At 35.7% G+C, this 22,152-nt stretch overlaps 3 protein-coding genes across 7 annotated transcripts; all 3 read left to right on the top strand.

The window, feature by feature from the left end:
* Positions 1-1,097: 1,097 nt before the first annotated feature.
* LOC111471073 (protein RADIALIS-like 1) lies at positions 1,098-19,048 on the top strand. Of its 2 annotated transcripts, XR_002715156.1 has the most exons (3): positions 1,098-1,408; positions 1,729-1,793; positions 19,036-19,048. XR_002715156.1 is itself a non-coding variant. In XM_023116759.1 (2 exons), exons 1-2 carry the CDS (start codon positions 1,156-1,158, stop codon positions 1,731-1,733), a joined length of 258 nt encoding a protein of 85 aa, XP_022972527.1. In that variant the 5' UTR covers positions 1,098-1,155; the 3' UTR covers positions 1,734-1,925. The 2 variants fall into 2 exon arrangements, 1 of the variants encoding a protein (XP_022972527.1); XM_023116759.1 differs by lacking the exon at positions 19,036-19,048 and having other exon boundaries at positions 1,729-1,925.
* Positions 11,705-16,696, top strand: LOC111471067 (probable LRR receptor-like serine/threonine-protein kinase At2g16250). The gene is made up of 4 exons (XM_023116754.1): positions 11,705-14,397; positions 14,539-14,667; positions 15,110-15,132; positions 15,837-16,696. The coding sequence occupies exons 1-4, from the start codon at positions 12,443-12,445 to the stop codon at positions 16,439-16,441; spliced, it is 2,712 nt and encodes a 903-aa protein (XP_022972522.1). The 5' UTR covers positions 11,705-12,442; the 3' UTR covers positions 16,442-16,696.
* LOC111471068 (transcription termination factor MTERF2, chloroplastic) lies at positions 17,642-22,133 on the top strand. Of its 4 annotated transcripts, none has more exons than XR_002715153.1 (7): positions 17,642-18,525; positions 18,601-19,009; positions 19,441-19,656; positions 19,782-19,889; positions 20,801-21,075; positions 21,250-21,683; positions 21,767-22,133. XR_002715153.1 is itself a non-coding variant. In XM_023116755.1 (6 exons), exons 1-6 carry the CDS (start codon positions 17,807-17,809, stop codon positions 21,503-21,505), a joined length of 1,983 nt encoding a protein of 660 aa, XP_022972523.1. In that variant the 5' UTR covers positions 17,642-17,806; the 3' UTR covers positions 21,506-22,133. The 4 variants fall into 4 exon arrangements, 1 of the variants encoding a protein (XP_022972523.1); XR_002715154.1 differs by having other exon boundaries at positions 21,818-22,133; XR_002715155.1 differs by having other exon boundaries at positions 21,821-22,133.
* The last annotated feature ends 19 nt before the right edge of the window (positions 22,134-22,152 follow it).

Genomic DNA, 22,152 nt, shown 5'->3' on the forward strand with positions numbered 1-22,152 from the left:
AACTTTTCAACGAAAAAATGGTAGACCGTTCATCAATCCAAAAGCTTAAGTTGATAGGTTACGATACAATAATTATATCGATACTTTAACGCTCTTCTCACTTACAGTCTCGGGTCAAACACGTAGAAATCAATACTAATTAGAGAGTAAATGACGATATAGAAGTTCAAAAACATGATTAATGCTATGATATAGTATTTAATCATCGCTAAATTGAAAAAATTAAGCTAATGGGTTATGATAAATTTAATTATATCAATATTTTAACACTCTCTCTTATGGGTTTGAAAATTTGTAGAAGGTTGACTATGTGACGCTCAAGTAAAGGAAGGGTACATAAACGAACCGAGACTAATCTGAATGAGAATAATCCTAAGGATAAGATCCTTAAGTGTAAGGGCTTCTGGAGCAATTTTATATAGTGACCTTACATAAATTTTCTTAAGAAGCATGTAAGTAAGGACAAAATATGCTGAAAGGATCCATGTCGGTCTATGAGGATAGTTTTCCAAGTGAGAAGTAACAAAACCATGTCGCTAAGGAATGTTTGTGAGATCCCACATCAGCTGGAGTGGAGAACAAAGCATTCCTTATAAGGGTGTGAAAACCTCTCCCGAGTAGACTTATTTTAAAACCATGAAGCTGACGGCGATATGTAACAAGCCAAAACAGAAAATATCTGTTAGCCGTGGGCTTGGAATGTTACAAATAGTATCAGAGTCAGACATCAGACAGTGTGCCTACGAGGACACTAGGCCCTCAAGGGGGTAGATTGTGAGATTCCACATCAGTTGAAAAGGCGAACGAAGCATTCCTTACAAGGGTGTATAAACCTCTTCATAGTATATACGTTTTAAAACTATAAAATTGATAGTGATATGTAACCGACCCAGAAAAAGAAACAATATTACAAACAAAGGAAAAGGTAAAACACTTTGGGGGAAATGATTCTACATCTCTTTTGTTCTATATCTTGTGGTTTTTAAAGATACAAATCATTAAAATTCCCATTCTCTCAAATGCAATAGGTTTCCCATTATTGCCCTACTAGGAATTTCTCCACACCTATAAACCCTACATTTTTCTTGCTTATAAATTGCACCAAATCCCCAACTCTTTACCACAAAACCCCATTCAAGCATAGCTTTTGCTTCAATGGCTTCAATGTCCTCTCGTGGCTCAAATGCATGGACTCCAATGCAGAACAAGGCCTTTGAAAAGGCTTTGGCTGTGTATGATCAAGACACCCCTGAGAGATGGCTCAATGTTGCTAAGGTTGTTGGGGAGAAAACTGAAGAGGAAGTCAAGAGGCATTACCAACTTCTCCTACACGATGTCAAACATATCGAGTCGGGCAATGTCCCGTTTCCTTATCGAAACTCTAGCGATGATTTGCCGAGGAAAAGAGGTAACTTATAAGATTCTGTTCCCTAGGGAATGTTTCGTTTGATAACATTCGTGATTTAGAGGTGACACGGGTTGTTTTCCTTTCTTCTTTCTCTTTAGTACGTTAGGGTTGTCTAGACAGAAAACCGAGTTGTATACTGGGTGAAATAATTAATAGCTGAAACACGAAACGATTATCTAAAACAGTTTCATTTTTCGATATTTGAAAAACATAAAATGAAAAAACAAGAAACATTATCAAATCCGCGCGTATTTTGTTACATTTTTGTGTATTAAATTGGCAAATAGATTATATTTAACTTTTTTTTTTTTTTTTCTCAGGATGAGTAAGAAGAAGTTCTTCATTGATCCAGCTAGTGCAATAGCTGGAAGAATAAAAGAAAGAAGTTTATTTGAAGTCTTGTTTCTCCCAAAATCTAGGAGATATTTGGTCTTGTTTTTCTCCCAAAATCTAGGAGATATTTGGTCTTGTCTTGGTTGACATTCATATCTATGAGAAATGTCTAATTTAAGAGAAACACTTGTCTTAATTTGCTAGCTGGATTACACCCGACTCGAACTAAACTGGGTTTCGTTATTTTTATATTTGTTATCCTTAATTGGGTCGGGTTGGGTTGTTTTATTGGAACTGAATGGAGAAGTTCGATTTTCGAGTTTAAGAAACAAAGTTTTGGGTCAACTCGAATCGAACTAGTCCATTATAATAATAAAAATGAATCATAATAATAATATATACTTTGAGTAGACCATAGTGTTACGGTTTTCTTTTGCACGTCATACCTCTGCATCACACACTATCACCCACGCCCTCACCACACTACCCTCGTATCCATCGCATCACACGCCAATGCATGTCGCACCATCCCTCTCAACTGCACACTAGCATGCTGCTCGCTCACCATTGATTGTGTTAAATAATTATGTATTGTGGATAAATATAAATTTTTTTAAATTGAAGAACACGACAACCTAACCCGAAAATAAATAGTGGAATTTAGTTGTGAAACCATTTCGAATTACCTAGGTTACTAATCCAACCAACTTCAAACTCGTGTACCCTATTTTCATTATTTTTAAATTACACGAGTCGATTTCATGAGTTTTTATTTGTTATCGTAAAGTAATTGACCTTTAAAAAGTCGTAAAAGTCGGGTAGTTAATTTTATAAGTACTTTTTGTTTAAAAATTATTTTTTATCTATTATTTTAAATACGCAATTAAACAGATATATTTGTAGTCGATTTAAATCTTAACCGATAAAAATATATCTATTAATTATAGGTTCGAGGCTCGAATCCTAGCTGAACGAAAGATCTTATAACCCGTTTACAAGGATGGGCTTCATGATATCATCGTATGGCCCATTTTACAACAAAAAGAAAAAAATTATGGTTTTGGTATATTTTTCTTTCAATTTTTAAATAAAATTTATTGTCGTTCAGACTACTAGAAGAAAGAAAAGCGAGTTTAAGATTACGAGCCAAAGAAGCAGACCGAGACGAAGAAGAAGCGTTTCATTTACTGTAAGCTCGGTCGCATTGTCTACATCAACTGCCATTTACCTAATAAGCTTGTGGAAAACGAAGCTATGGTACGTTCTGATACTATATTTGAAGTAATTGTTTGAATTCATGAGCAAAAAATCAAACAAATCTCACGGGATTACAAAGAACTGCAGAATTGTCTTACAACAACACGAGAATATAAAAAAAAAAAATAATAATAATAAGTGTTTCTTATCATACGTATTTACGGGTTCTTCGAAGTAGATACAATGCATACAAAATTAATCTTTAAAGTATCTACGGGTTCTTGCAGGGATCAGGTTCCCCACACATAGTTTTTCTCTATTTATTATTCTTTAAAAAAATAGTTATTTTAGAGTTTACATTTTTTTTTTATAATTTTTAATAAAAAATTGTAAAAATTTCGAATTTATTAATATATTTTATAAGCCATAATTTATAAAATAAAATCGTAGTTAAATTACTTAATTTATTTTTTTAAATATAACCAAAATGCATATATATATTTGTTGAAACTATATTTATATTAAGCGAGGCACAGAGGGAAATTAGGCGAAGACATGAACGGGAAGTATATCTAATGGAAAAAATGTTCCCACCCCGTCCATGTTCTCCACTCCCTCCTCATTCCTCTTCAGTACTCGACCTTTGGGGTAAAATTGACATTTCTACAAAGGCGTGAGTTCTAGTCTCAACCTAAACTTCTTAACAAGATCTCCTTCGCTTTTTTTTTTTTTTTTTTTTTGTCGTCGTCAGAAATAAGGGTTAAAATTATTTAATAAAAATATTATCATTAAATCCATTTTTTTTTTATTAAAACAATAATAAATAAATAAATAATATATTATTGTGACTCCCCATTGGGCAGTTGGATCTAGATATTTAGCATTAAATATTACAAGTAATTATAGAAGAAAAATCAGAGCATGCTTAACCACTCATTGGCAATGCATTAATTTATATTACCAAATATTTTTCTATTCCTTCTTTTTTTTTGTGGGTTTTTTTAATTATTATTTTTTTAATTTTTTTAAAAATTCAATTTTAAATTTCCAACTTTTATTTCTTTAATTACCACAATAATATTGATTCATTTAATTCTTTTTTCAATTATTTAGATACTAAGATTTGGATGAATATTTACAAAAGTATATATATATATGGATCTAAATGCCATTTAATGAGGGTTATGAGTATAAAATTATTTTGGCCTGAAATTTCAGATGCATCTTGTGTGCCTAAGTCAAACAAAGAATAAAATATTGGATGATAAATAATTTAAATTATTGGGTGTAAGGGCAAATCTTATTTGTTTATATCTCGATATGGTCATTTACGGTCAAACCCGTCTTTTGAAATATATGAACTACTATATAATCGAACAACTATTTGATACCGTGTTTGAATTTAACTTGTAGAAGATCACAAAATAATCAATATCGTCATTGTTTAATGGTTAAGACAGTCTTAATTCCTCTAAAAATGGCTCGTTCACATTTCATCAATCTTATACTTAATGATTGCTATCTAGTTAATCCAAGCATAGTTCAATGACCCGCTAACCTGACCTACCCAAAAAAATTGGTTTGATTTGCTAGTTGACTTTTTGTTTTGTGGGTCAACTTGACCCAGCTGACAATAGGTTACAACTCAATCCTATCCTTAAAAAGATTAAGAATATTTAATGTTTGTAATTAACGTTAGTGATATGGAATTTTAGTTATTAAGGTAACATGCATTATAGATAAGTATAATTTTTTAAATAATTAAAAAAAACGACTCAATAATCCAGTCCAACCCATCTCAAAAATAGAAGGTTCGGTTGTGAACTCTATACGGGTTACTCGAGTCACCACCTGAACTTCTCATGTATCAGACAAACTTCTTAATATTTCGGTTTTTAAATATATTCTAGGATCTCTGTCAGTCTTATTTCATAAAATTATATTAAACCATAAACCCTAATATATATATATATATATATATATATATATATATATATATATATATATATATATATATATATATATATATATATATATATATATATTATTCTAATAATTATTGAATAATTCAAATATATTTATAAATCCAACCGATAAAAAACCGAAAATATGTTCCAATTTAATTTGGAGATAACATTTAAATTTAATATTTTAATAATTAATTTATATTAAAATTAAAAAAGTCAACGATTAAATCTAAAAAAATATACCTAACGAGAGTGATATTAAAGATATGAAATTACTGTAAAAAAATAATTGATAGTTACTATTTATACCAACGACATACAAAATTTTCTTAAAAATAAATAATTAACAGTAATTTACGTATGTTCATATAATGTCTTAAATTCGAATGATTTAATAGGACGGTTGGATTTCCATCCAACGGCTATAAACTCTACATTTGTCTTCATCCTTTTGGATCTTCATAGACTGCCATTGGACATAGCCATGTGGTCCAACTCTTGGGCGTTGACTGATCTCATCGTTGACTTTGACTTTATTTTTCCCCTCCAAAAGACATAAATGTTTAGATATTAAAGGAAAAGCAAAGCAAAAAAATTGATGGATATGGAAAACCATTCCCAAAGATGTGAAAGCTACCTATTCCATGTTTTAAATATCTTTCAAAGACGATAAATCTACTTCCGATCGTTAAAAAGACGTATGAATTGATAACTTTTCAATACAAAGAATATACATATATAGTCCAACCTCACCGCAAGTAGATATTGTTTGTTTTGTCTCGTTACGTATCATCGTTAGTCTCAAGGTTTTAAAACGTGTCTTTTAGAGTTACGCAGCGGAACCGAGGCTTCCATTGAAAGTTTTTGAGTTTTCCTTTCTGGGTTTTCCCATTACGTGTCTATTGAGAGATCAAATTGCTCCGAGTAAAGAATGCTTAACTATTGAGTCTCTATAATTGAACTACCGAAAAAGAAGGTGTATCTTATTGGTATAGGTAGTGACTTTCAATTCTTTTAAACTTTTCTTAATCATTCTATCCTCTAGATCGCTCTCATTCAGATATAGTCTCGGTTCATTCATGTACTTTTCTTTTACTCGAGTGTCACACTTATAATTAGACATTATAAGTGTCTTGAGAAATACGAGTCCGACTTATTAAAAAAATAAAAATTGTTAATCAGACAAAAGTATTAGTGGCTTGAGTGTTGACCACTAAAGAAATTATTGTCTCTTTTTCAACCACTTTCCAAAAATCACACACTTACATTTAAAATAACAAAAAATATCATGTGATTCATGTATTTATTAAAAGCAATATGAAGTTCGGACAACTTTTTATGATTTTTACTTCAAATAATCGTTACGTGTTTGGAGTTCGATTGAAAAAAAAAACATGATATTAAACTAAGAGTTGTTGTGTCGGAAAAGAGGAACAAATGACCTAATTTGTAGTCTGTTCTAATTTTCCGTAATGTAATTTAGGTCCTTAAGGGTATTACCCGTCTTTTATCTATTACAATAATTAATATAGAGTTATATATGACCTACAAATGACTCGAGAAGGATTGAAAATGAAATTTTCGAAGTACCCTTAAAAGAAAGATATAAAACTCCTACCAAATTAGAGAGCCAAGTAATAAACCAACGTACTTTCTAGGGTATGCCGGATCCGATTTTGGTGAAAACTACCGAACAAACCGACCCCAATGGTTTAGAACAAGTTTGAATAAACAAAAAATTCACATATTTTTCGGTTCATGTCTCAGCTTTAAGGAGGAGATGATTGAGGGAAAAGGAAAAACGTCAGCCACAAATGCAAGTTTGTACAAATTTGAAAATTGAATTTGACACTTGATAGCCTCTATATTTTCCTGCATCTCTTGTGACTCGACCATGTTATCTACTTATCTTGAACTGTTACTAAGCTCGGTGACTGGAAAAACACGATCAACTTAACCAACTATTTGAGTTATGTTATCAACTTATTTGATTTGAGTTGGATCGGTTCATGAATTCTCTTAAAATATATTATATATTATTGTTAAGGATATTTAGTAATAAATTATTGTTTACCATATATATTATATTTGATATTTTATTATAAGGCAAATATTAGATATTTGCCTTATTATCGTATCCTTTTATTTATTGTTATTTCCATTTATTACTATTTCCATATCCTTGTAATTCATTTGATTATAAATAAGATAACTTTCACACCATTTAGGTGTGGTGGATTAATCAAACATTCACATGGTATCAGAGCCCTCTCGGTTTAACAACCCCGATCCTTTCTTTTCAATGGCTTTTGAATCCTCTAATCTTCTTCTCCACCACCCCTGCTGGTTTTGACGCCGCAGGGGCAGTCTTCATGGCTGCCGTAGTCGGAGCCGATTGATTACTCTTCGGCTCCACCCTATTGACCTCCAAATCACCTTTCGTCATACTCTGTACATATAACCTCACCTTTTCCAACCCAATCGGTTTTCCCCTTGGCCAATATAGTCTCTCTCATTTTCTTCCCAATCAACCTTCATCCTTCACATAAACCCTAACCTAAACTTATCAACCTTTTGCAGAGATTTACCTTCGGAATCTGGGTGCCGCACTGGCCTATTCGCCAACCAAGTTGCCGCCGCCCTTCCTGCCAAAATTGGCTTCTTCGCCCGATGAGGCGACTCTTCCGACTGCCCTTCTCGCCAAAATTGGCTCCTTCGCCCAATGTGGCGACTCTTCTGGCTTCAACATTGTCTTTGTCCCTTGCTCTAGGTTTCCCCTTCTACTTCTTGGGGTTAGAAATATTCTCACCAGAGCCAAGGCAGCATCGTCGCTAAGCGACAATCCCTCTTCATGGGTTAGACATATTCTCGCCGAAGCCAAGGCAGCATCGCCGCTGAGCGGCGATCCCTCTGCAAATTTTTGATGGCCAAGAACCGGGTTGTTAGCATCTTCATGAAAAGTGTTTCTCAACCTCTTTGAATTTTTCAGATTCAAGCTTCACGTTCGTTTAAATCCGACGCTTAGCTTGCGGTGGAGTGTTAAGGATATTTAGTAATAAATTATTGTTTACCATATATATTATATTTGATATTTTATTATAAGGCAAATATTAGATATTTGCCTTATTATCGTATCTTTTTATTTATTGTTATTTCCATTTATTACTATTTCCATATCCTTGTAATTCATTTGATTATAAATAAGATAACTTTCACACCATTTAGGTGTGGTGGATTAATCAAACATTCACATCGACCATGTTATCTACTTATCTTGAACTGTTACTAAGCTCGGTGACTGGAAAAACACGATCAACTTAACCAACTATTTGAGTTATGTTATCAACTTATTTGATTTGAGTTGGATCGGTTCATGAATTCTCTTAAAATATTAACAGTTCAAGGGTATTAATAAAAAAGTTGAAGTTCATACATTGAGTTGAATCGGTTAATGGCACTTTTGAATTTTTTTAAAAAGTTGAAGGGTATTAATGAAATTTTGCCAACTATCGAATTCATTAATGGATATATATATATTGCAATGTGCTTAATGATTATACATAAAAACAATTGATTTATTATTATATTTATTTAAAGAATGCATAAGAACAATTGATTTAGAAAACATTAAAAAAAAACATTAATATTTTCTACTATTTTTAAATATATATCTTTAATAATAATTTAAAATAATTACGAAAGTCAACTATTCCGAATCTCCATAATTTTTTTAAAACTAAGATTAGATTGTAACTCTATTTTTGAGTTGATCGAGTCAAATCGAAAACCGACCCAAATCTTTTCAGTTTTTCAAAACTTCAATCCAACCGAGACTGAAAAAATCTAACCTAACCCAAATTTTATGATTTGAGTTGGATAGTCTAAGTTGGTCGGGTTCACGAGTCATATGAACACTCGTAAGTACCATCTTAAAATAGATGTCTGATCACTCAACCGCTACCTATTTTTTAGTCAATAATTTAAATTACTTTAGTCTTTTTTTAATTAAATCAAAAGTGACTTAATTTCGATCTTACAAGCAATCCATACGAAAAAATCCAAATAACATATATAATTAAAGTCAAAATAGATATTTTCTTTTTTTTTTAATTTTTTTATATATAAAAATTAAAGTAAACTATTCATGACTTATTGGAAAACGATTTTATTTTCATTTTTTTATTATTCTAAATGGGTTTATTTTATAATATATATTTTTTATCATTTAAATGTAATTAAAAAAAATATTTTTTAATTTTTTATCTTTTAAAATTTAACGTATTTTTTTCCATTTTAAAATAGCGAATAATTTTATTTTAATGTGATTTATTTGAATTTTATAACAAAAATAATGGAATAAATCAAGTGAAAATGTCATTATTAGGTGCAAATTGATAATTTTTAAAGAATAAATAAGTTTCAAAATAATTCTCACCTACCTAAAAATTTAATATAATAATAATTATTATTACGATTGACAAGTTCATTAGGTAAAAATAACAAAATGATTATAATTTGGACCTTAATTATAATATAATTATAATCAAATCATCGTAATCAAATAGATTAGATGGCTCAAAATTTGGATCAGGATTCGGTACCTGAGCGTCCCAACGTTCTCCTGTGATATAGTCACGTTACTTACTTCTCGCTTATAAGAGTGAAAGTTATTCTCATAAACCAACACGAGTCATTCCAGCATGTTTTGTTCTCACTCATGCATCTCAGTAAAATTTTTAATAAATCACCCAACATAGAATTGCTCCAAGTCAAGTACGTTTAATCGTGTAGTTTCGTATGATTGAGCCACCGGAAAAAATGCATTTTTTTTTTTTTTTGCACGAACAGTAAGAATACCGAGCATTAATTCAACGCTGAATCGCACAAATACTTTGTACTCAACTGATTAAAATTTTTGTTCCACAAGGAACGATTGAGAGCTCCTAACAAAACGAATGTATTTATGTATAAATATAGTAGAACTGAACTGTAACGGTCCAAGCCCACTGTTAGCAGATATTGTCCTCTTTGGATTTTCCCTTTCGAGTTTTCGTTTTTTAAACATGTTTGACAAGGAGAGGTTTCCACACCCTTATAAAAAATGCTTCGTTCCCCTCTCCAACTGATGTGGGATCTCACAATTCACCCTCCTTTCGGGGCCCAACATACTCGATAGCACTCGTTCCCTCTCCAATCGATGTGGGACCCAGCGTTCTCACTGGCACTCGTCTCTCTCTTCAATCGATGTAGAATCTCACATGAACGAACTTAAGGATATAAAGAGAATGTACAAAATGGAAGATATAGTTTTCTCATAAATCAAAATCTACGCTTACTCTCATTATCTTCTCGGAGGCATTTCTTCTTCACGAAAGGTAAGAACACATTCTCTGCCTTCCATCTCTACCACTATCAGATACCCTTCATTATCGCTAAGGCCTCTCGACCTCCCGTGTCGTTGCCAATAGCAACACGAACAAGCAAGGTGACAGGACGGAATGGGAGGCAACCATTGTGACAATAACAATAACGAGCTCGTGTTCTAACTCCTCAAATGTCATTTATCATAATGCTCAAACAAACACCACATTCGATATAATTTCGAAAAGTTTATATAACCAAATGTTTGTAATATCTTGAAAGATGAGAGAGAGAAAATGGTCGTACATGGTTTTATCTTGGAAGATAAGGGCATGAAAACCTATCTCGAGTGGATGTGTTTTAAAACCGTGAGGTTGCGACAATACGCAATGAACTAAAACAGACAATATCAGCTAGCGGTGGGCTTGAACTATTACAAATGGTATTAGAGTTAGACATCGAATAGTGTGGCAATGAGGACATTGGTCAGAGCTAGACACCAGATGGTATTGTCAACGAAGACGTTGATTGTGAGATCTTACATCAATCGGAGAGAAAAACAAAATATTACTTATAAGGGTGTGGAAACCTCTCTCTAGTGGACACGAGCTAAAACCGTGAGACTACAACAATATATAATGAGCTAAAAACAGACAATATCTCCTAGCGGTGAATTTGAGCTGTTACACGTAAGGTCTCATACATGAAATAAAAACATTAGTTTTTAGAAAAATGTTATATATATTTTAAAAAAAACTATATGATATATAAAATGAAGATCTTATTATAAGAGCTAGATGGGGAAAAAGGGGTAAAAATGTGTCTCCTTGGAAAGTACACCCACAACTAATAAACACCATGTGGCATGAATTATTTAATAATACCATTATTAGTTATATATTTTAATATATATATATATATATTATGGAAAGGTAATTAATTTTATAATAAGAGTAATTTGGTCATCATTAAGCTCCCCTCCACCATACATCAAGGTTCATTATATTATAATTCTCACGTTTTTATTTTTTACATTTAATTTTTTAATACATTTTTTTCAATAAATTTTTAAATAAAATTATATAAAATAATTCATATTTACATTTTTTATATAATTTTTTCATCTTTAAAATAAAAAATATATATACTTAATTATATTTTCAAAATATATTTGGATTTATGTGAAATAGTTAACCGAAGTTTAATAAATAATTTTAATTAACTTAAAGTTTAATTCTTAAAATTTTAAATCATCGTCCAAAAAAAATTAATTAGCTTATTAAATATAAATTAAAATTTTAAAGTTTAAAGTCGTATAAGATACGAAAAGTTAATAATTTAAAATTTTATTAAATATTTAAAAAGTTATATAGTTCTTATTTTTTTTCATCTTTATTGCTTTTTGATTCTTTTATGAGCAAAAGTTCTTAATTTAATGGCTTTAACCTCCCACACGATCAAAATTCACAACCCCTCTTCTTTTTCTCCATCCACCACCATCAAATCGACAGCGACACAAACTAAGAGGGGAAAAAACAAGCAAACCCCACTTCGTCGGCCCTGTTTTTATGCCCTCCTCCGCCGTGAACGGCTGATTCTCACTATCCCCACTCCACATTACCGCCCGGAGAATCGAAATTTCGTCTTACTTGCTAAAATCCGCCGTGGACGGTGGCGGAGGTAGCTCGAAGTCGCTGACGGCGTCTAGAAATCAAACCCCTAAGGTTTCTTCGTTCTAACTTTCCGGCAAGGCAGTTGGGAAAAGAGGGTTGGATTGAAAAGGAGAGGGAGAGAGAGTGATAGTCCACTCATGTATTTGACTAATTTATTTCTCTCTCTCTCTCTCTAGAATTATTATATTACTGTGACTTTCTGATTATTTGGGGTTTTTTATTTGGGGGTTTTCGTTTTTCTTTGATACCCATCTCTGTGAATCGAAGAAATTTAGGAACGGAGGGTTTCTTAGAGATGAAGATTGAAGTGGAGAAGCAAATAAGAGGAAAAGGGTAAGAATCTTTATGGATTTTTGATGAACAGGGGAAGAAGGTAATGCAATTTTGGGTATTCGGTTATTGTAATCTTATGCTATTTGATATCTGTGAAGGTAGAATAGGTAGCTATGTAGATATAGACACTGAAAACTTGTAGGATTTTAGCTTCCTGTTTATGAACAATCATGGTTTATAAGATACACTTTGTATTCTGGTTGTTCTTGTTGTTGTTGTTGCTGTTGTTTGAGCCCACATTTCAACAAGATTCACCGAGTTCTTCAACAGTCGAACGAGTTGCGTTACTTGAGCTCAGATCGTCGTTAGGTTTGAGAAGCAAGGAGTGGCCCATAAAGGGTGACCCCTGCTTAGTTTGGAAGGGTATCAAGTGTCAGAATGGTAGGGTAACTGAGATCAATATTGCTGGATTTAGAAGAACAAGAATTGGTAAACAGAACCCTCAGTTTGCTGTTGATGCCTTGGCTAATTTGACTTTGTTACAGTCCTTTAATGCCTCTGAGTTCTTGCTTCCCGGAGTCATTCCCGAGTGGTTCGGGCTGCGTCTTGGCTTGCTACGAGTGCTCGATCTGCGGTCGTGTTCTGTATTTGGTTCTATTCCATTGAGTATTGGGAGTTTGAACAACTTGACTGATCTATATCTGTCTGATAATAATCTTACAGGGACTATACCTTCTAGTTTAGGCCAATTGTTGAGCCTTTCGTTGCTTGATTTATCTCGTAATACACTCACCGGAATGATTCCCTCGTCTCTTGCATCTCTTGTTCATCTTTCTCTGCTCGACCTTTCTTCTAATTACTTAGCTGGGTCCATCCCTCCCGGTGTTGGGAGCTTATCGAAGCTTCGATATCTAAATCTTTCGAGAAACAGTTTATCTTCTTCGATACCTACTCAGTTTGGAGGGCTTGTTAGTTTAGTTCACCTTGACTTGAGTGTCAATTCTTTGTCTGGATCATTGCCTACGGATTTAAGAGGATTAACGAGCTTGCGAAATATGGTACTCGGGAGCAATACGCTCGTTGGTTCCTTGACTTACGATATGTTCCACACTTTAACACAGTTGCAATACTTGGATCTGAAGGATAATAGCTTTACTGGCTCAATCCCTGGTGGGTTGTGGTCTATGCCTGGATTGCAGCTTCTTGATGTGTCTGGGAATAATTTCACTGGGACACTTCCTAATTCTAGCTCTAGTTCGAATATTACTGGTGCTGTACTGAATATATCTAAGAATCTGTTTTATGGGAGGCTTACACCCATATTGAAAAGATTCAGTGTCGTCGATCTGTCGGAAAATTACTTTGAAGGCAAAGTTCCCGAATATCTACCTGCCAACGTATCTTTTGTGAATAACTGCTTCACAAATGTGTCGAGACAGAGGACGTTGGCTGTATGTACATCATTCTATTCTGCAAGAGGCCTGACTTTTGATAATTTCGGCTTCCCCAAGGCTATGCAACCTCGACAAGCGGAAGCGTTGAAGAAGAAGAGCAATAGAAAAGCTATTATCTTGGGCAGTGTTATTGGGGGAACTTCTCTTATCTTGCTAATAGTATTGCTGATGTTTATCTTCCTTAGGAGGCAAGCAAGAAGCACGACTACTCAACGAGGAGGAGGCGTCGTGGGACCAGTTCTTCCCGGGGACACCACCGAACCATCTCCTGGATTATTGATTGACTTTGCAAGTTTAGGAGAAACGTTCAAGTATCAACAGATGCTTCAAGCAACAAACGACTTTAGTGATTTGAACCTTATCAAACATGGTCATTCAGGGGATCTCTTCCATGGTGTACTGCAAAATGGGGTCCGTGTTGTTATCAAACGGGTTGATTTGCGCGTTATTAAAAACAACGCTTATTTGGTCGAATTGGAATTCTTTAGCAAGGTTTCGAGTGTACGATTGGTTCCTCTTATCGGCCATTGCATGGAGAATGAAGATGAAAAGTTCTTGGTGTACAAATATCTGCCAAATGGCGACTTGTCGGCTTCATTGTTCAAGAAAATCAAGACAGATGATGATACTTTGCAGTCATTGGATTGGATTACAAGGCTAAAAATTGCATTAGGAGCTTCAGAGGGCCTTTGTTTTCTGCATCATGATTGTAGCCCACCCCTTGTGCACAGGTATTACAGAATGTTTCCTTTTCTATTGTGGATAATCATCGTTGTTCGTGTTCTTAGCGTTCGTTTGGTTACTCGATATCATATTGGGCACCACGACACCTCCCGAACAATCACTAACATTGCTTTCTTTTGGTAATGAAGAGATGTTCAAGCAAGTAGCATACTTCTTGATGATAAATTTGAAGTGCGACTCGGAAGCTTGAGCAACGTTTGTGGCCAAGAAGGCGATGGCCAACCGAGCAGGATTACCAAGCTTCTCAAATTGCCACAGTAAGTACTTTCTTCAACAGATGAATCCCTTTTTATCGTTTTTTTGTCTCAATTTGAACTAATTGAAACTAGCTAACCCGTAAGCTGCTGAGCTTGAGCGACGTCTGTACCGCTCTGTGTTCTTACTAAAGGGTCTAGAAATGGATGGATAGCTTTATTTACTCTATTCTGTTTTTTAAGGAAGAAGTAAAGAAAAGAACATCGTTTAGCAACCATTATAACGATGTTGTGGCGATCACGTTTCATTCCGTTCATTCGGATGTTGTTTTTTGTATAAATGTAGTTTCGTGGCTGTATCTGTCGATCGGACTACAACTTGCATCTGCTCATATATATATATATATATATATATATATGTTCCTCGCTTTGCGAAGATTTGATTATTGTGTAACGTTGTTCGTAGATTATTCTCTGACATTAAACTTCCCTAAATGATGTGCAGGTCATCGGAGCAAGGCGCTTTAGGTACGTAAGAACTTGGTTTTTCATTGTTATATCTGTTTTTCGATCACGGTTCATGATTCGATTCATACGAGCAATTCATTTAACGTATATCATGGTCTTGCTTAGTATGTAACTTCAATACCACTCGAAGAGAAAATTTTCGTTCGTCTGAAATTACAAACACTTGAAGGAAGAATTCAGCTCAACCGTCTATTTTTCCTTAGGGGAGGAGTGACGTGTGAGATCCCACATTGGTTGGGGAGAAGAACGAAACATTCCTTATAAGGGTGTGGAAACCTCTCCCTAGCATACGCGTTTTTTTGAGGGGAAGACCGAAAGGGAAAGTCCAAAGAGGACAATATTTGCTAGTAGTGAACTTGAACTGTTACAAATGGTACCATAGCTAGCCACCAGGTAATGTGTTAGCGAGAAGGTTGAGGCCCAAAGGGGGGTGGACACGAGGCGGTGTGCCAGCAAGGATGCTAGGCCCTAAAGGGGGTGGATTGGGGAAAAGGGAACGAGTGCCAGCAAGGACGTTGGGCCTCGTGGGGGGTGGACTATGAGATCCCACATCGGTTGGGGAGGAGGGGTGTGGAAACCTCTCCCTAATAGATGTGTTTTAAAAACCTTGAGGGGAAGCCCGAGGGCTTCCCAAATAGATTCACTTTATGAGAGCATAAAACTATCTGAAATTATATACTAAACTCATCCATTCTAACAACCAGGTTTGCAGACAGCAGTATGTACCTATGATGTTTACTGCTTTGGAAAGGTGTTGTTGGAGCTAGTAACAGGAAAGCTCGGGATTAGCGCCTCCCCCGATGCCGAAATCAAAGAATGGTTAGATCAGACATTACCGTGCATCAGCATAAACAACAAGGAACTCGTGATGAAAATCCTGGATCCGTCCTTGATTGTAGACGAGGATCTGTTGGAAGAAGTGTGGGCTGTGGCTGTCGTCGCCAAGTCGTGTCTCAATCCGAAACCTTCAAGGCGACCCTTGATGAAATACATCGTCAAGGCTTTGGAGAATCCATTGAAGGTAGTAAGGGAAGAGAATTCGGGTTCGGGACGGTTTAGATCGACTTCCATAGGAAGTTCTTGGAATGCTGCTTTGTTCGGTAGCTGGCGTCAAAGTCTGTCGGATCTAACCGTGCTTCCATCAGCCTCAATGTCAAAAGTAGGTGGAAGTAGTTTCAAACGATCAGGAACGATGGGTTCGCAAGGAAGCGGACAGAACGGCGGCGGGGAACATTCGTCTTCTCGTCGACAGCATTCGAAGGAGATATTCCCGGAACCGACAGACGTTGAAAGATTGGAGAACGAGTAGCGGAAATACATTGGTTTGGTCTTTGATTCTTTGTTAATAGCACAGCACACACTCACATTGGTTTTGGAGCAACTGAGTGAAATACAGAGAGAAAGAGAGAGAGAGAGAGAGGGTTCTGTTTGATGACTTGTTTTCTATGAGAAAACAAGCTGCATTTTTTCTGTAATTGATCCATTGGTTTCTTGTAGCTTTTGGAGTGTAAATTGTAAGTTGTTTTATATTCTCCATTCAATCCATAAATGGCCAGGTTTTCGGTCGCTCCCGTTGCACGTAAATCAATTTATGGCTCGACCCGCGTAGAAAGCTTAGTTGGTTTGTCGGGGTTCTAGCTAGTTACATGTGTAGATTAGTTATGGTATGGCTATTATGTTTTGAAGTAAATATAATTAATGAGTATCAAGAGTCCATAATTTTACTATGTTGAGTACTAGTAGCCCACTACTACTTAATGAGTGTACTCATCAATGCTACTCTTTTCTTTTTAGATGATACTCCAGTTTCCATGGCTTGTGGTTGATGATATTACGAACTATGTGAAAAATATGATATGCAAAGGTAAAAATATCGAGTGGTCAAATCCCGAATCACAATAAGAGCAATGAAAAACAATATAAATAATCGACATTTCTTGTATCTGTTTTTACAATTCATTATGGTTTTCTCCTAGAAAAACATATTCATTTTCGTTGGTCTTCTCCTTATTAGCACGAACTTTATTGAAATTACAACAATGAAATCGATCGACTATAGAGTATCTCGAGATAGATGACTAAGATAAGATCAATGGTGATGGATATAGATATTGTCATGATTATGAAATAACAAGGAAAAAAAATTGATAAACAGGCGTAATTATGAAAACTTTGAGAAAAATAGTAAATTCCGCCGGGTTTTTGTAATTTCAATAGAAAACCATGAGTTTGGAAGAGATATCGAGGGAGTTTAATATTTGAACCTTAGAGGTTGAAAGCTCATCGGGGGAAGGACAAAGGAAAGCGTGATACCTAATTAAATCAATCGATTCGTCATGGTAGAGAAGAAAATCGTGACCCTGTTTTTAACAAGGCATCCCTTCTCCGGAAGTTATGAGGCTATCCCGACCCCACAGCAAAGAAAAGTTTACCGGGTGAAGCTAGATAAATTCAATTGTCAGACATTCTCGACTCAGTAACCAACCAAACGAAATCGGTGGTTTCTTAGTCACGACCCCGAACTATTTAGAACGAGCCCGTGGCGAGGAGGTTTGATTTTGGAACCCAATCCCACCAAAACCCAAACCCATGCTCCAAAAAATCCAAACTTGACCATAGTCCTATCTTCTTGACAGCCGCTGCTCCCGCCATTTCTGAGCAGAACAAAGCCATAATGTTATCTTCTTCATCTTTATACTCCAACCCACATCCCCACCTCCGTCCTCTTCATTTCCGCCCTCCCAATCCTCTCTCCAATGTCGTCCTCCACCTCCCCTCCAACCAGAAACCCAACGCCACCGTCGCCTCCGCTGATCTCCGCCGCAACAATCCCAAAGAAAAACCATCCACCAACGTCTCCGATCCTATCCAGCTGGAACCCCGCAAACACAACTCCAAATCCGCCGCCCTTGTCAACCAGTACCTATCATCCGGCGAATCGCCAAATCCACAAAACCTAGAACCCCCATTGCCCGAAGAAGAGAAAGTGAAGCTTCTCGAACTCTCGCTTGTGAGAAAACGAACCCCTCAATTTCCTGGATCGATTTATGTTCAATCCCCGAGTGATTCCGATGTGGGTTCTTCTCTCCCTCCCCTACAATCTCTGTTTCGAAATGCAGGAAGTGAGTTTCATGGTGAAGATGACCGGAAGATAATAAGGAGAGCTCTAGAGATTCGCCGGAAGGTGACCTCCGAGATCTTCAAGGAGGCGATGCGGAAAGGGAAATTTGGAATCACTTACACCGACAATCTCCTTGGTTGGTTGTCTGATTTCATCGATTTTGTAATGATTCAAGCGGCGTCGATGAAGCAGTTGCCTGAGTTTGCTCATTTGTCGTTCAATCTTCGTGCCAAGACCGTTATTGAAGAATCAAATGTTGTACCTCTTATCAGGTAATGGCCTATCTCCAAGTAGTTCAAAATCTTTAAGCAATTTGCACCTTACCAAACTCACCCTTCTTCTTACAGGTGGTTGAAGCATAACTCATTGTCATATCCACAGATAGGTAAGCTCATATGCATGTCTAAGGGAAAGCTTGAATCCATTAGACGTCTTGTGGAATGGCTGAAGGGGATTCATGTAAAGGGGGGATATCTTGGACTTACACTCACTAAAGCTGGAGGGAATATATTGGAACGCAGCAATGATGAACTTGATGAAATTGTGAGCTACTTGGAGAGTAATGGAGTTAGAATGGTTTGGATTGGCTTTGTTATGAGTCGATGCCCTTATTTGCTGTCTTACAGTTTGGAAGAACTGAAAGCTCGTGTGGAGTTCTTCTTAAATATGGGTATGAATGGGAAAGACTTTGGCACAATGGTCTTTGATTTCCCTAAGGTGCTTGGTCAGTATACTCTTGAAGATATGAACCAAAAGGTATGTTCTCTTAAATTGTAACTTAGCATTTGAATTTTGAGCATAGTTTCTACTTGATCCATGAGGAGAGGGAAGTTTGGATGATAATGATCCAAGGATTTCTAGTTGTAGTAATGTTTTTGTAACGGGTCAAGCCCACCGCTAGTAGATATTGTCCTCTTTGTGTTTTCCCTTCCGGGCTTTCCCTCAAAAATTTTAAAACGCTTCTGCTAGGGAGAGGTTTTCACACCCTTATAAAGAATGCTTCGTTCTACTCTCCAACCGATGTGGGATCTCACCCCTCATTTTCTTGTCCTTAGCATTCTATCCTCTCCAAGCAGAAGGAATAATGTAACTTAAGATTTTCTGTTCTATAACATGTAGTGATATATGAATCACTTTTCTGATCGGATATTCGCTAACATGAGGTGCTAGTTGTCGTGTTCATCCAGGTCAACTATTTAAAGGAGTTCGGGCTTGAGATTGAGGATATAGGCAGATTACTTGCATACAAACCACAGTTGATGAATGGTAGCATTGAGGGGAAATGGAAGCCTCTTGTTAAGTACTTCTACTATCTTGGAATTTCCAAAGAGGGTTTGAGGAGGATGCTTACAATAAAGCCAGTGGTTTTCTGCCTTGATCTGGAGACCATCATTGTGCCGAAGGTATTCCTTTCGTATTTCATGTCAATATTTTACGACAAAAGATGAACTGAGTAATGAAGAACGAACGAATATCTATGATTAAGATGTGTTTTTTTTTTTTTTGTGTGTGTGTGTGTGTGATGAAGGTGCAATTCTTCAGAGATATAGGAGTTCGAGATGACGGGATTAGTAACATGCTTGTGAAATTTCCATCGTTATTGACATTCAGCCTGTACAAGAAAATCCGTCCTGTTGTGAGTTCATTAACCTCTGTATCCTGTCTTTTTATACTATAGTTTAGATTATTTATTTGTTGAATTGAACCCTCTGGAAAGCAGTCCCATATAAAGACGTTAGGAAGTTAGCTCCGTGGTATCTTTATGGTTTGTGTATCAGTTTTTCCTTTGGTGCATCTGTGAGATCCCACATTGGTTGAAGAGAGGAACGAAGCATTCCTTATAAGGGTGTGAAAACCTCTCCTTAGCAGACACGTCTTAAAACCTTGAGGGAAAGCCTGGAAGGAAAAGACAAAAGAGAACAATATCTGTAGCTGTGAGCTTTGGCTGTTACAGCATCATTTCTCGGTTTTTTTTTTTTTTTCTTTTTTTCTTTTCAGGAGATAAGTTATTGCGAGGAATGTGTTTCGGATAGATCTTATGAATATGGTTAGGATACTGGAGGAATGTTAGACATTGTATAAAGAGTGGAGTTTGTTCAAAATGTTCATAAAAGGCTGGTCATAATGTGGATCGGAGTGTTCAATGGGGCGAAAAGTTTGAGATAGGGACCAACATAGCCCTCTCAAACGGTGATAGCACGAGCGTCGTTTCTCTACGATATTGCAGTATAATCTCAAGATCGAGTTCATATGCTATCAACAAGTGTACACTATAACACACGAGCGAATGTTTAGATATGGACTTCCTTTGTCCTACTTCGTGCTACTTGGATCTATTGGACGGTTGATCATATCCACTTTTCTCCATTTCTTCTGTTTTTCACATTGTGGGAAACAAATAAGACATTATCTCATGTCAAATATGTTGAATGTTTCATGGTTTTTCCTTTCTAAGAACACAATATTGTCTCTTCTCTACTAGTATAAGAGAAAATTAAGATTTTTCATTAAGATATGCTCAACAGTCTTGACTGTAAAACCATGCAGGTCATATTCTTGATGACTAAAGCAGGAGTCAGGGAGAAAGACATTGGGAAAGTTGTAGCTTTGGGACCGGAACTTTTTGGTTATAGCATAGTGCATAAGCTTGAGGTCAATCTAAAGTATTTTCTGTCACTCGGCATACATACCCGGACTCTAGGAGAAATGATTGCTGATTTTCCTATGCTGCTACGATATAATATCGACATTCTTCGACCAAAGTATCAATATTTGCGGAGAACCATGGTTCGCCCTCTGCAAGATATTATAGACTTTCCAAGGTAAGAATCAGCATATGCATATATTAACTTCTCATAAGCTTAGTTTAAAAATAATTCAGCTAGAAAATCGAAAGCAAAGAACCGAAGAAGTCCTTTGGTTCAATCGTGTTCATTTGATGTCCAATGAAGCTTATAATTTTGTTGAGCCAAAAGTTCTTATGATATTATATACAGGTTTTTCAGCTATTCTCTGGAGGGGCGCATCATTCCTAGGCATCAAGTTCTGGTTGAGAATCGTATAAATATCAATCTGCGTTCCATGTTAGCTTGCACAGATGAAGAGTTTAAGAACAAGGTTGCAGATATAGTGGAAAAACGCCAAAGATTTGAATCCGGTAATGTGGATGGTTCTCTCTCTGTTCATACGACTCACAACTCTATCGACTCGACTACACTAGATGACTCGTCGGGTGAAACTATAGAAGATTGATTTGATGGTCTTGAATTTTCAACTTCCTTCCCCACTTCAACGAATTTAACACAGAAGAAGAGCTCAAACTTGTTCTTATTCCACAACTATTGGGATGGATCGAGTCTTGTTTCTATAATAATTCATAGCTATCCAAAGACATTAAAGAACAAAAGACTTTCATCCCAACAGAGAGAAGGTAAGGAATGCAACCACCTTATCAACTTCTTTCACCATGCTGTATACTTATTGTATCAAATGATTTTCTTTCTGTGTGAATAGTTAAAGGTTTGACGAAACCATGATGATTCACGAGTGCTGATCCATCTGTAGCAGAGCGATTGCATAGCAAAAAAATGCTATAAAAGAAATACACAAGTTAGATCAGCAGCCTCAACTCTAGACAAGGGTGGACACATCTGTGGCTTCAAGATATCACAAATGTACATGTCATAAAGTTCTCTGTTTTTTAGATGGTGCCACATTTCTTCTGTTTTTCAGCTCTTCATATAGGCTGGGGGCAACAACTTTCGATGAACGCAATAATAGCTTCTATAAACGTTCAAAAAGAAAGAAAAAATGGTATATTGTACTACGAACAGACGCATGCAAATTCCTTATAATTTAATGCCTCAAAAGTGTTACTCTATCTTAATTCTAACAATATC

The sequence above is a fragment of the Cucurbita maxima genome, unplaced genomic scaffold (assembly GCF_002738345.1).
Source record: "Cucurbita maxima cultivar Rimu unplaced genomic scaffold, Cmax_1.0 Cma_Scf00048, whole genome shotgun sequence".
Classification (NCBI taxonomy): domain Eukaryota; kingdom Viridiplantae; phylum Streptophyta; class Magnoliopsida; order Cucurbitales; family Cucurbitaceae; genus Cucurbita; species Cucurbita maxima.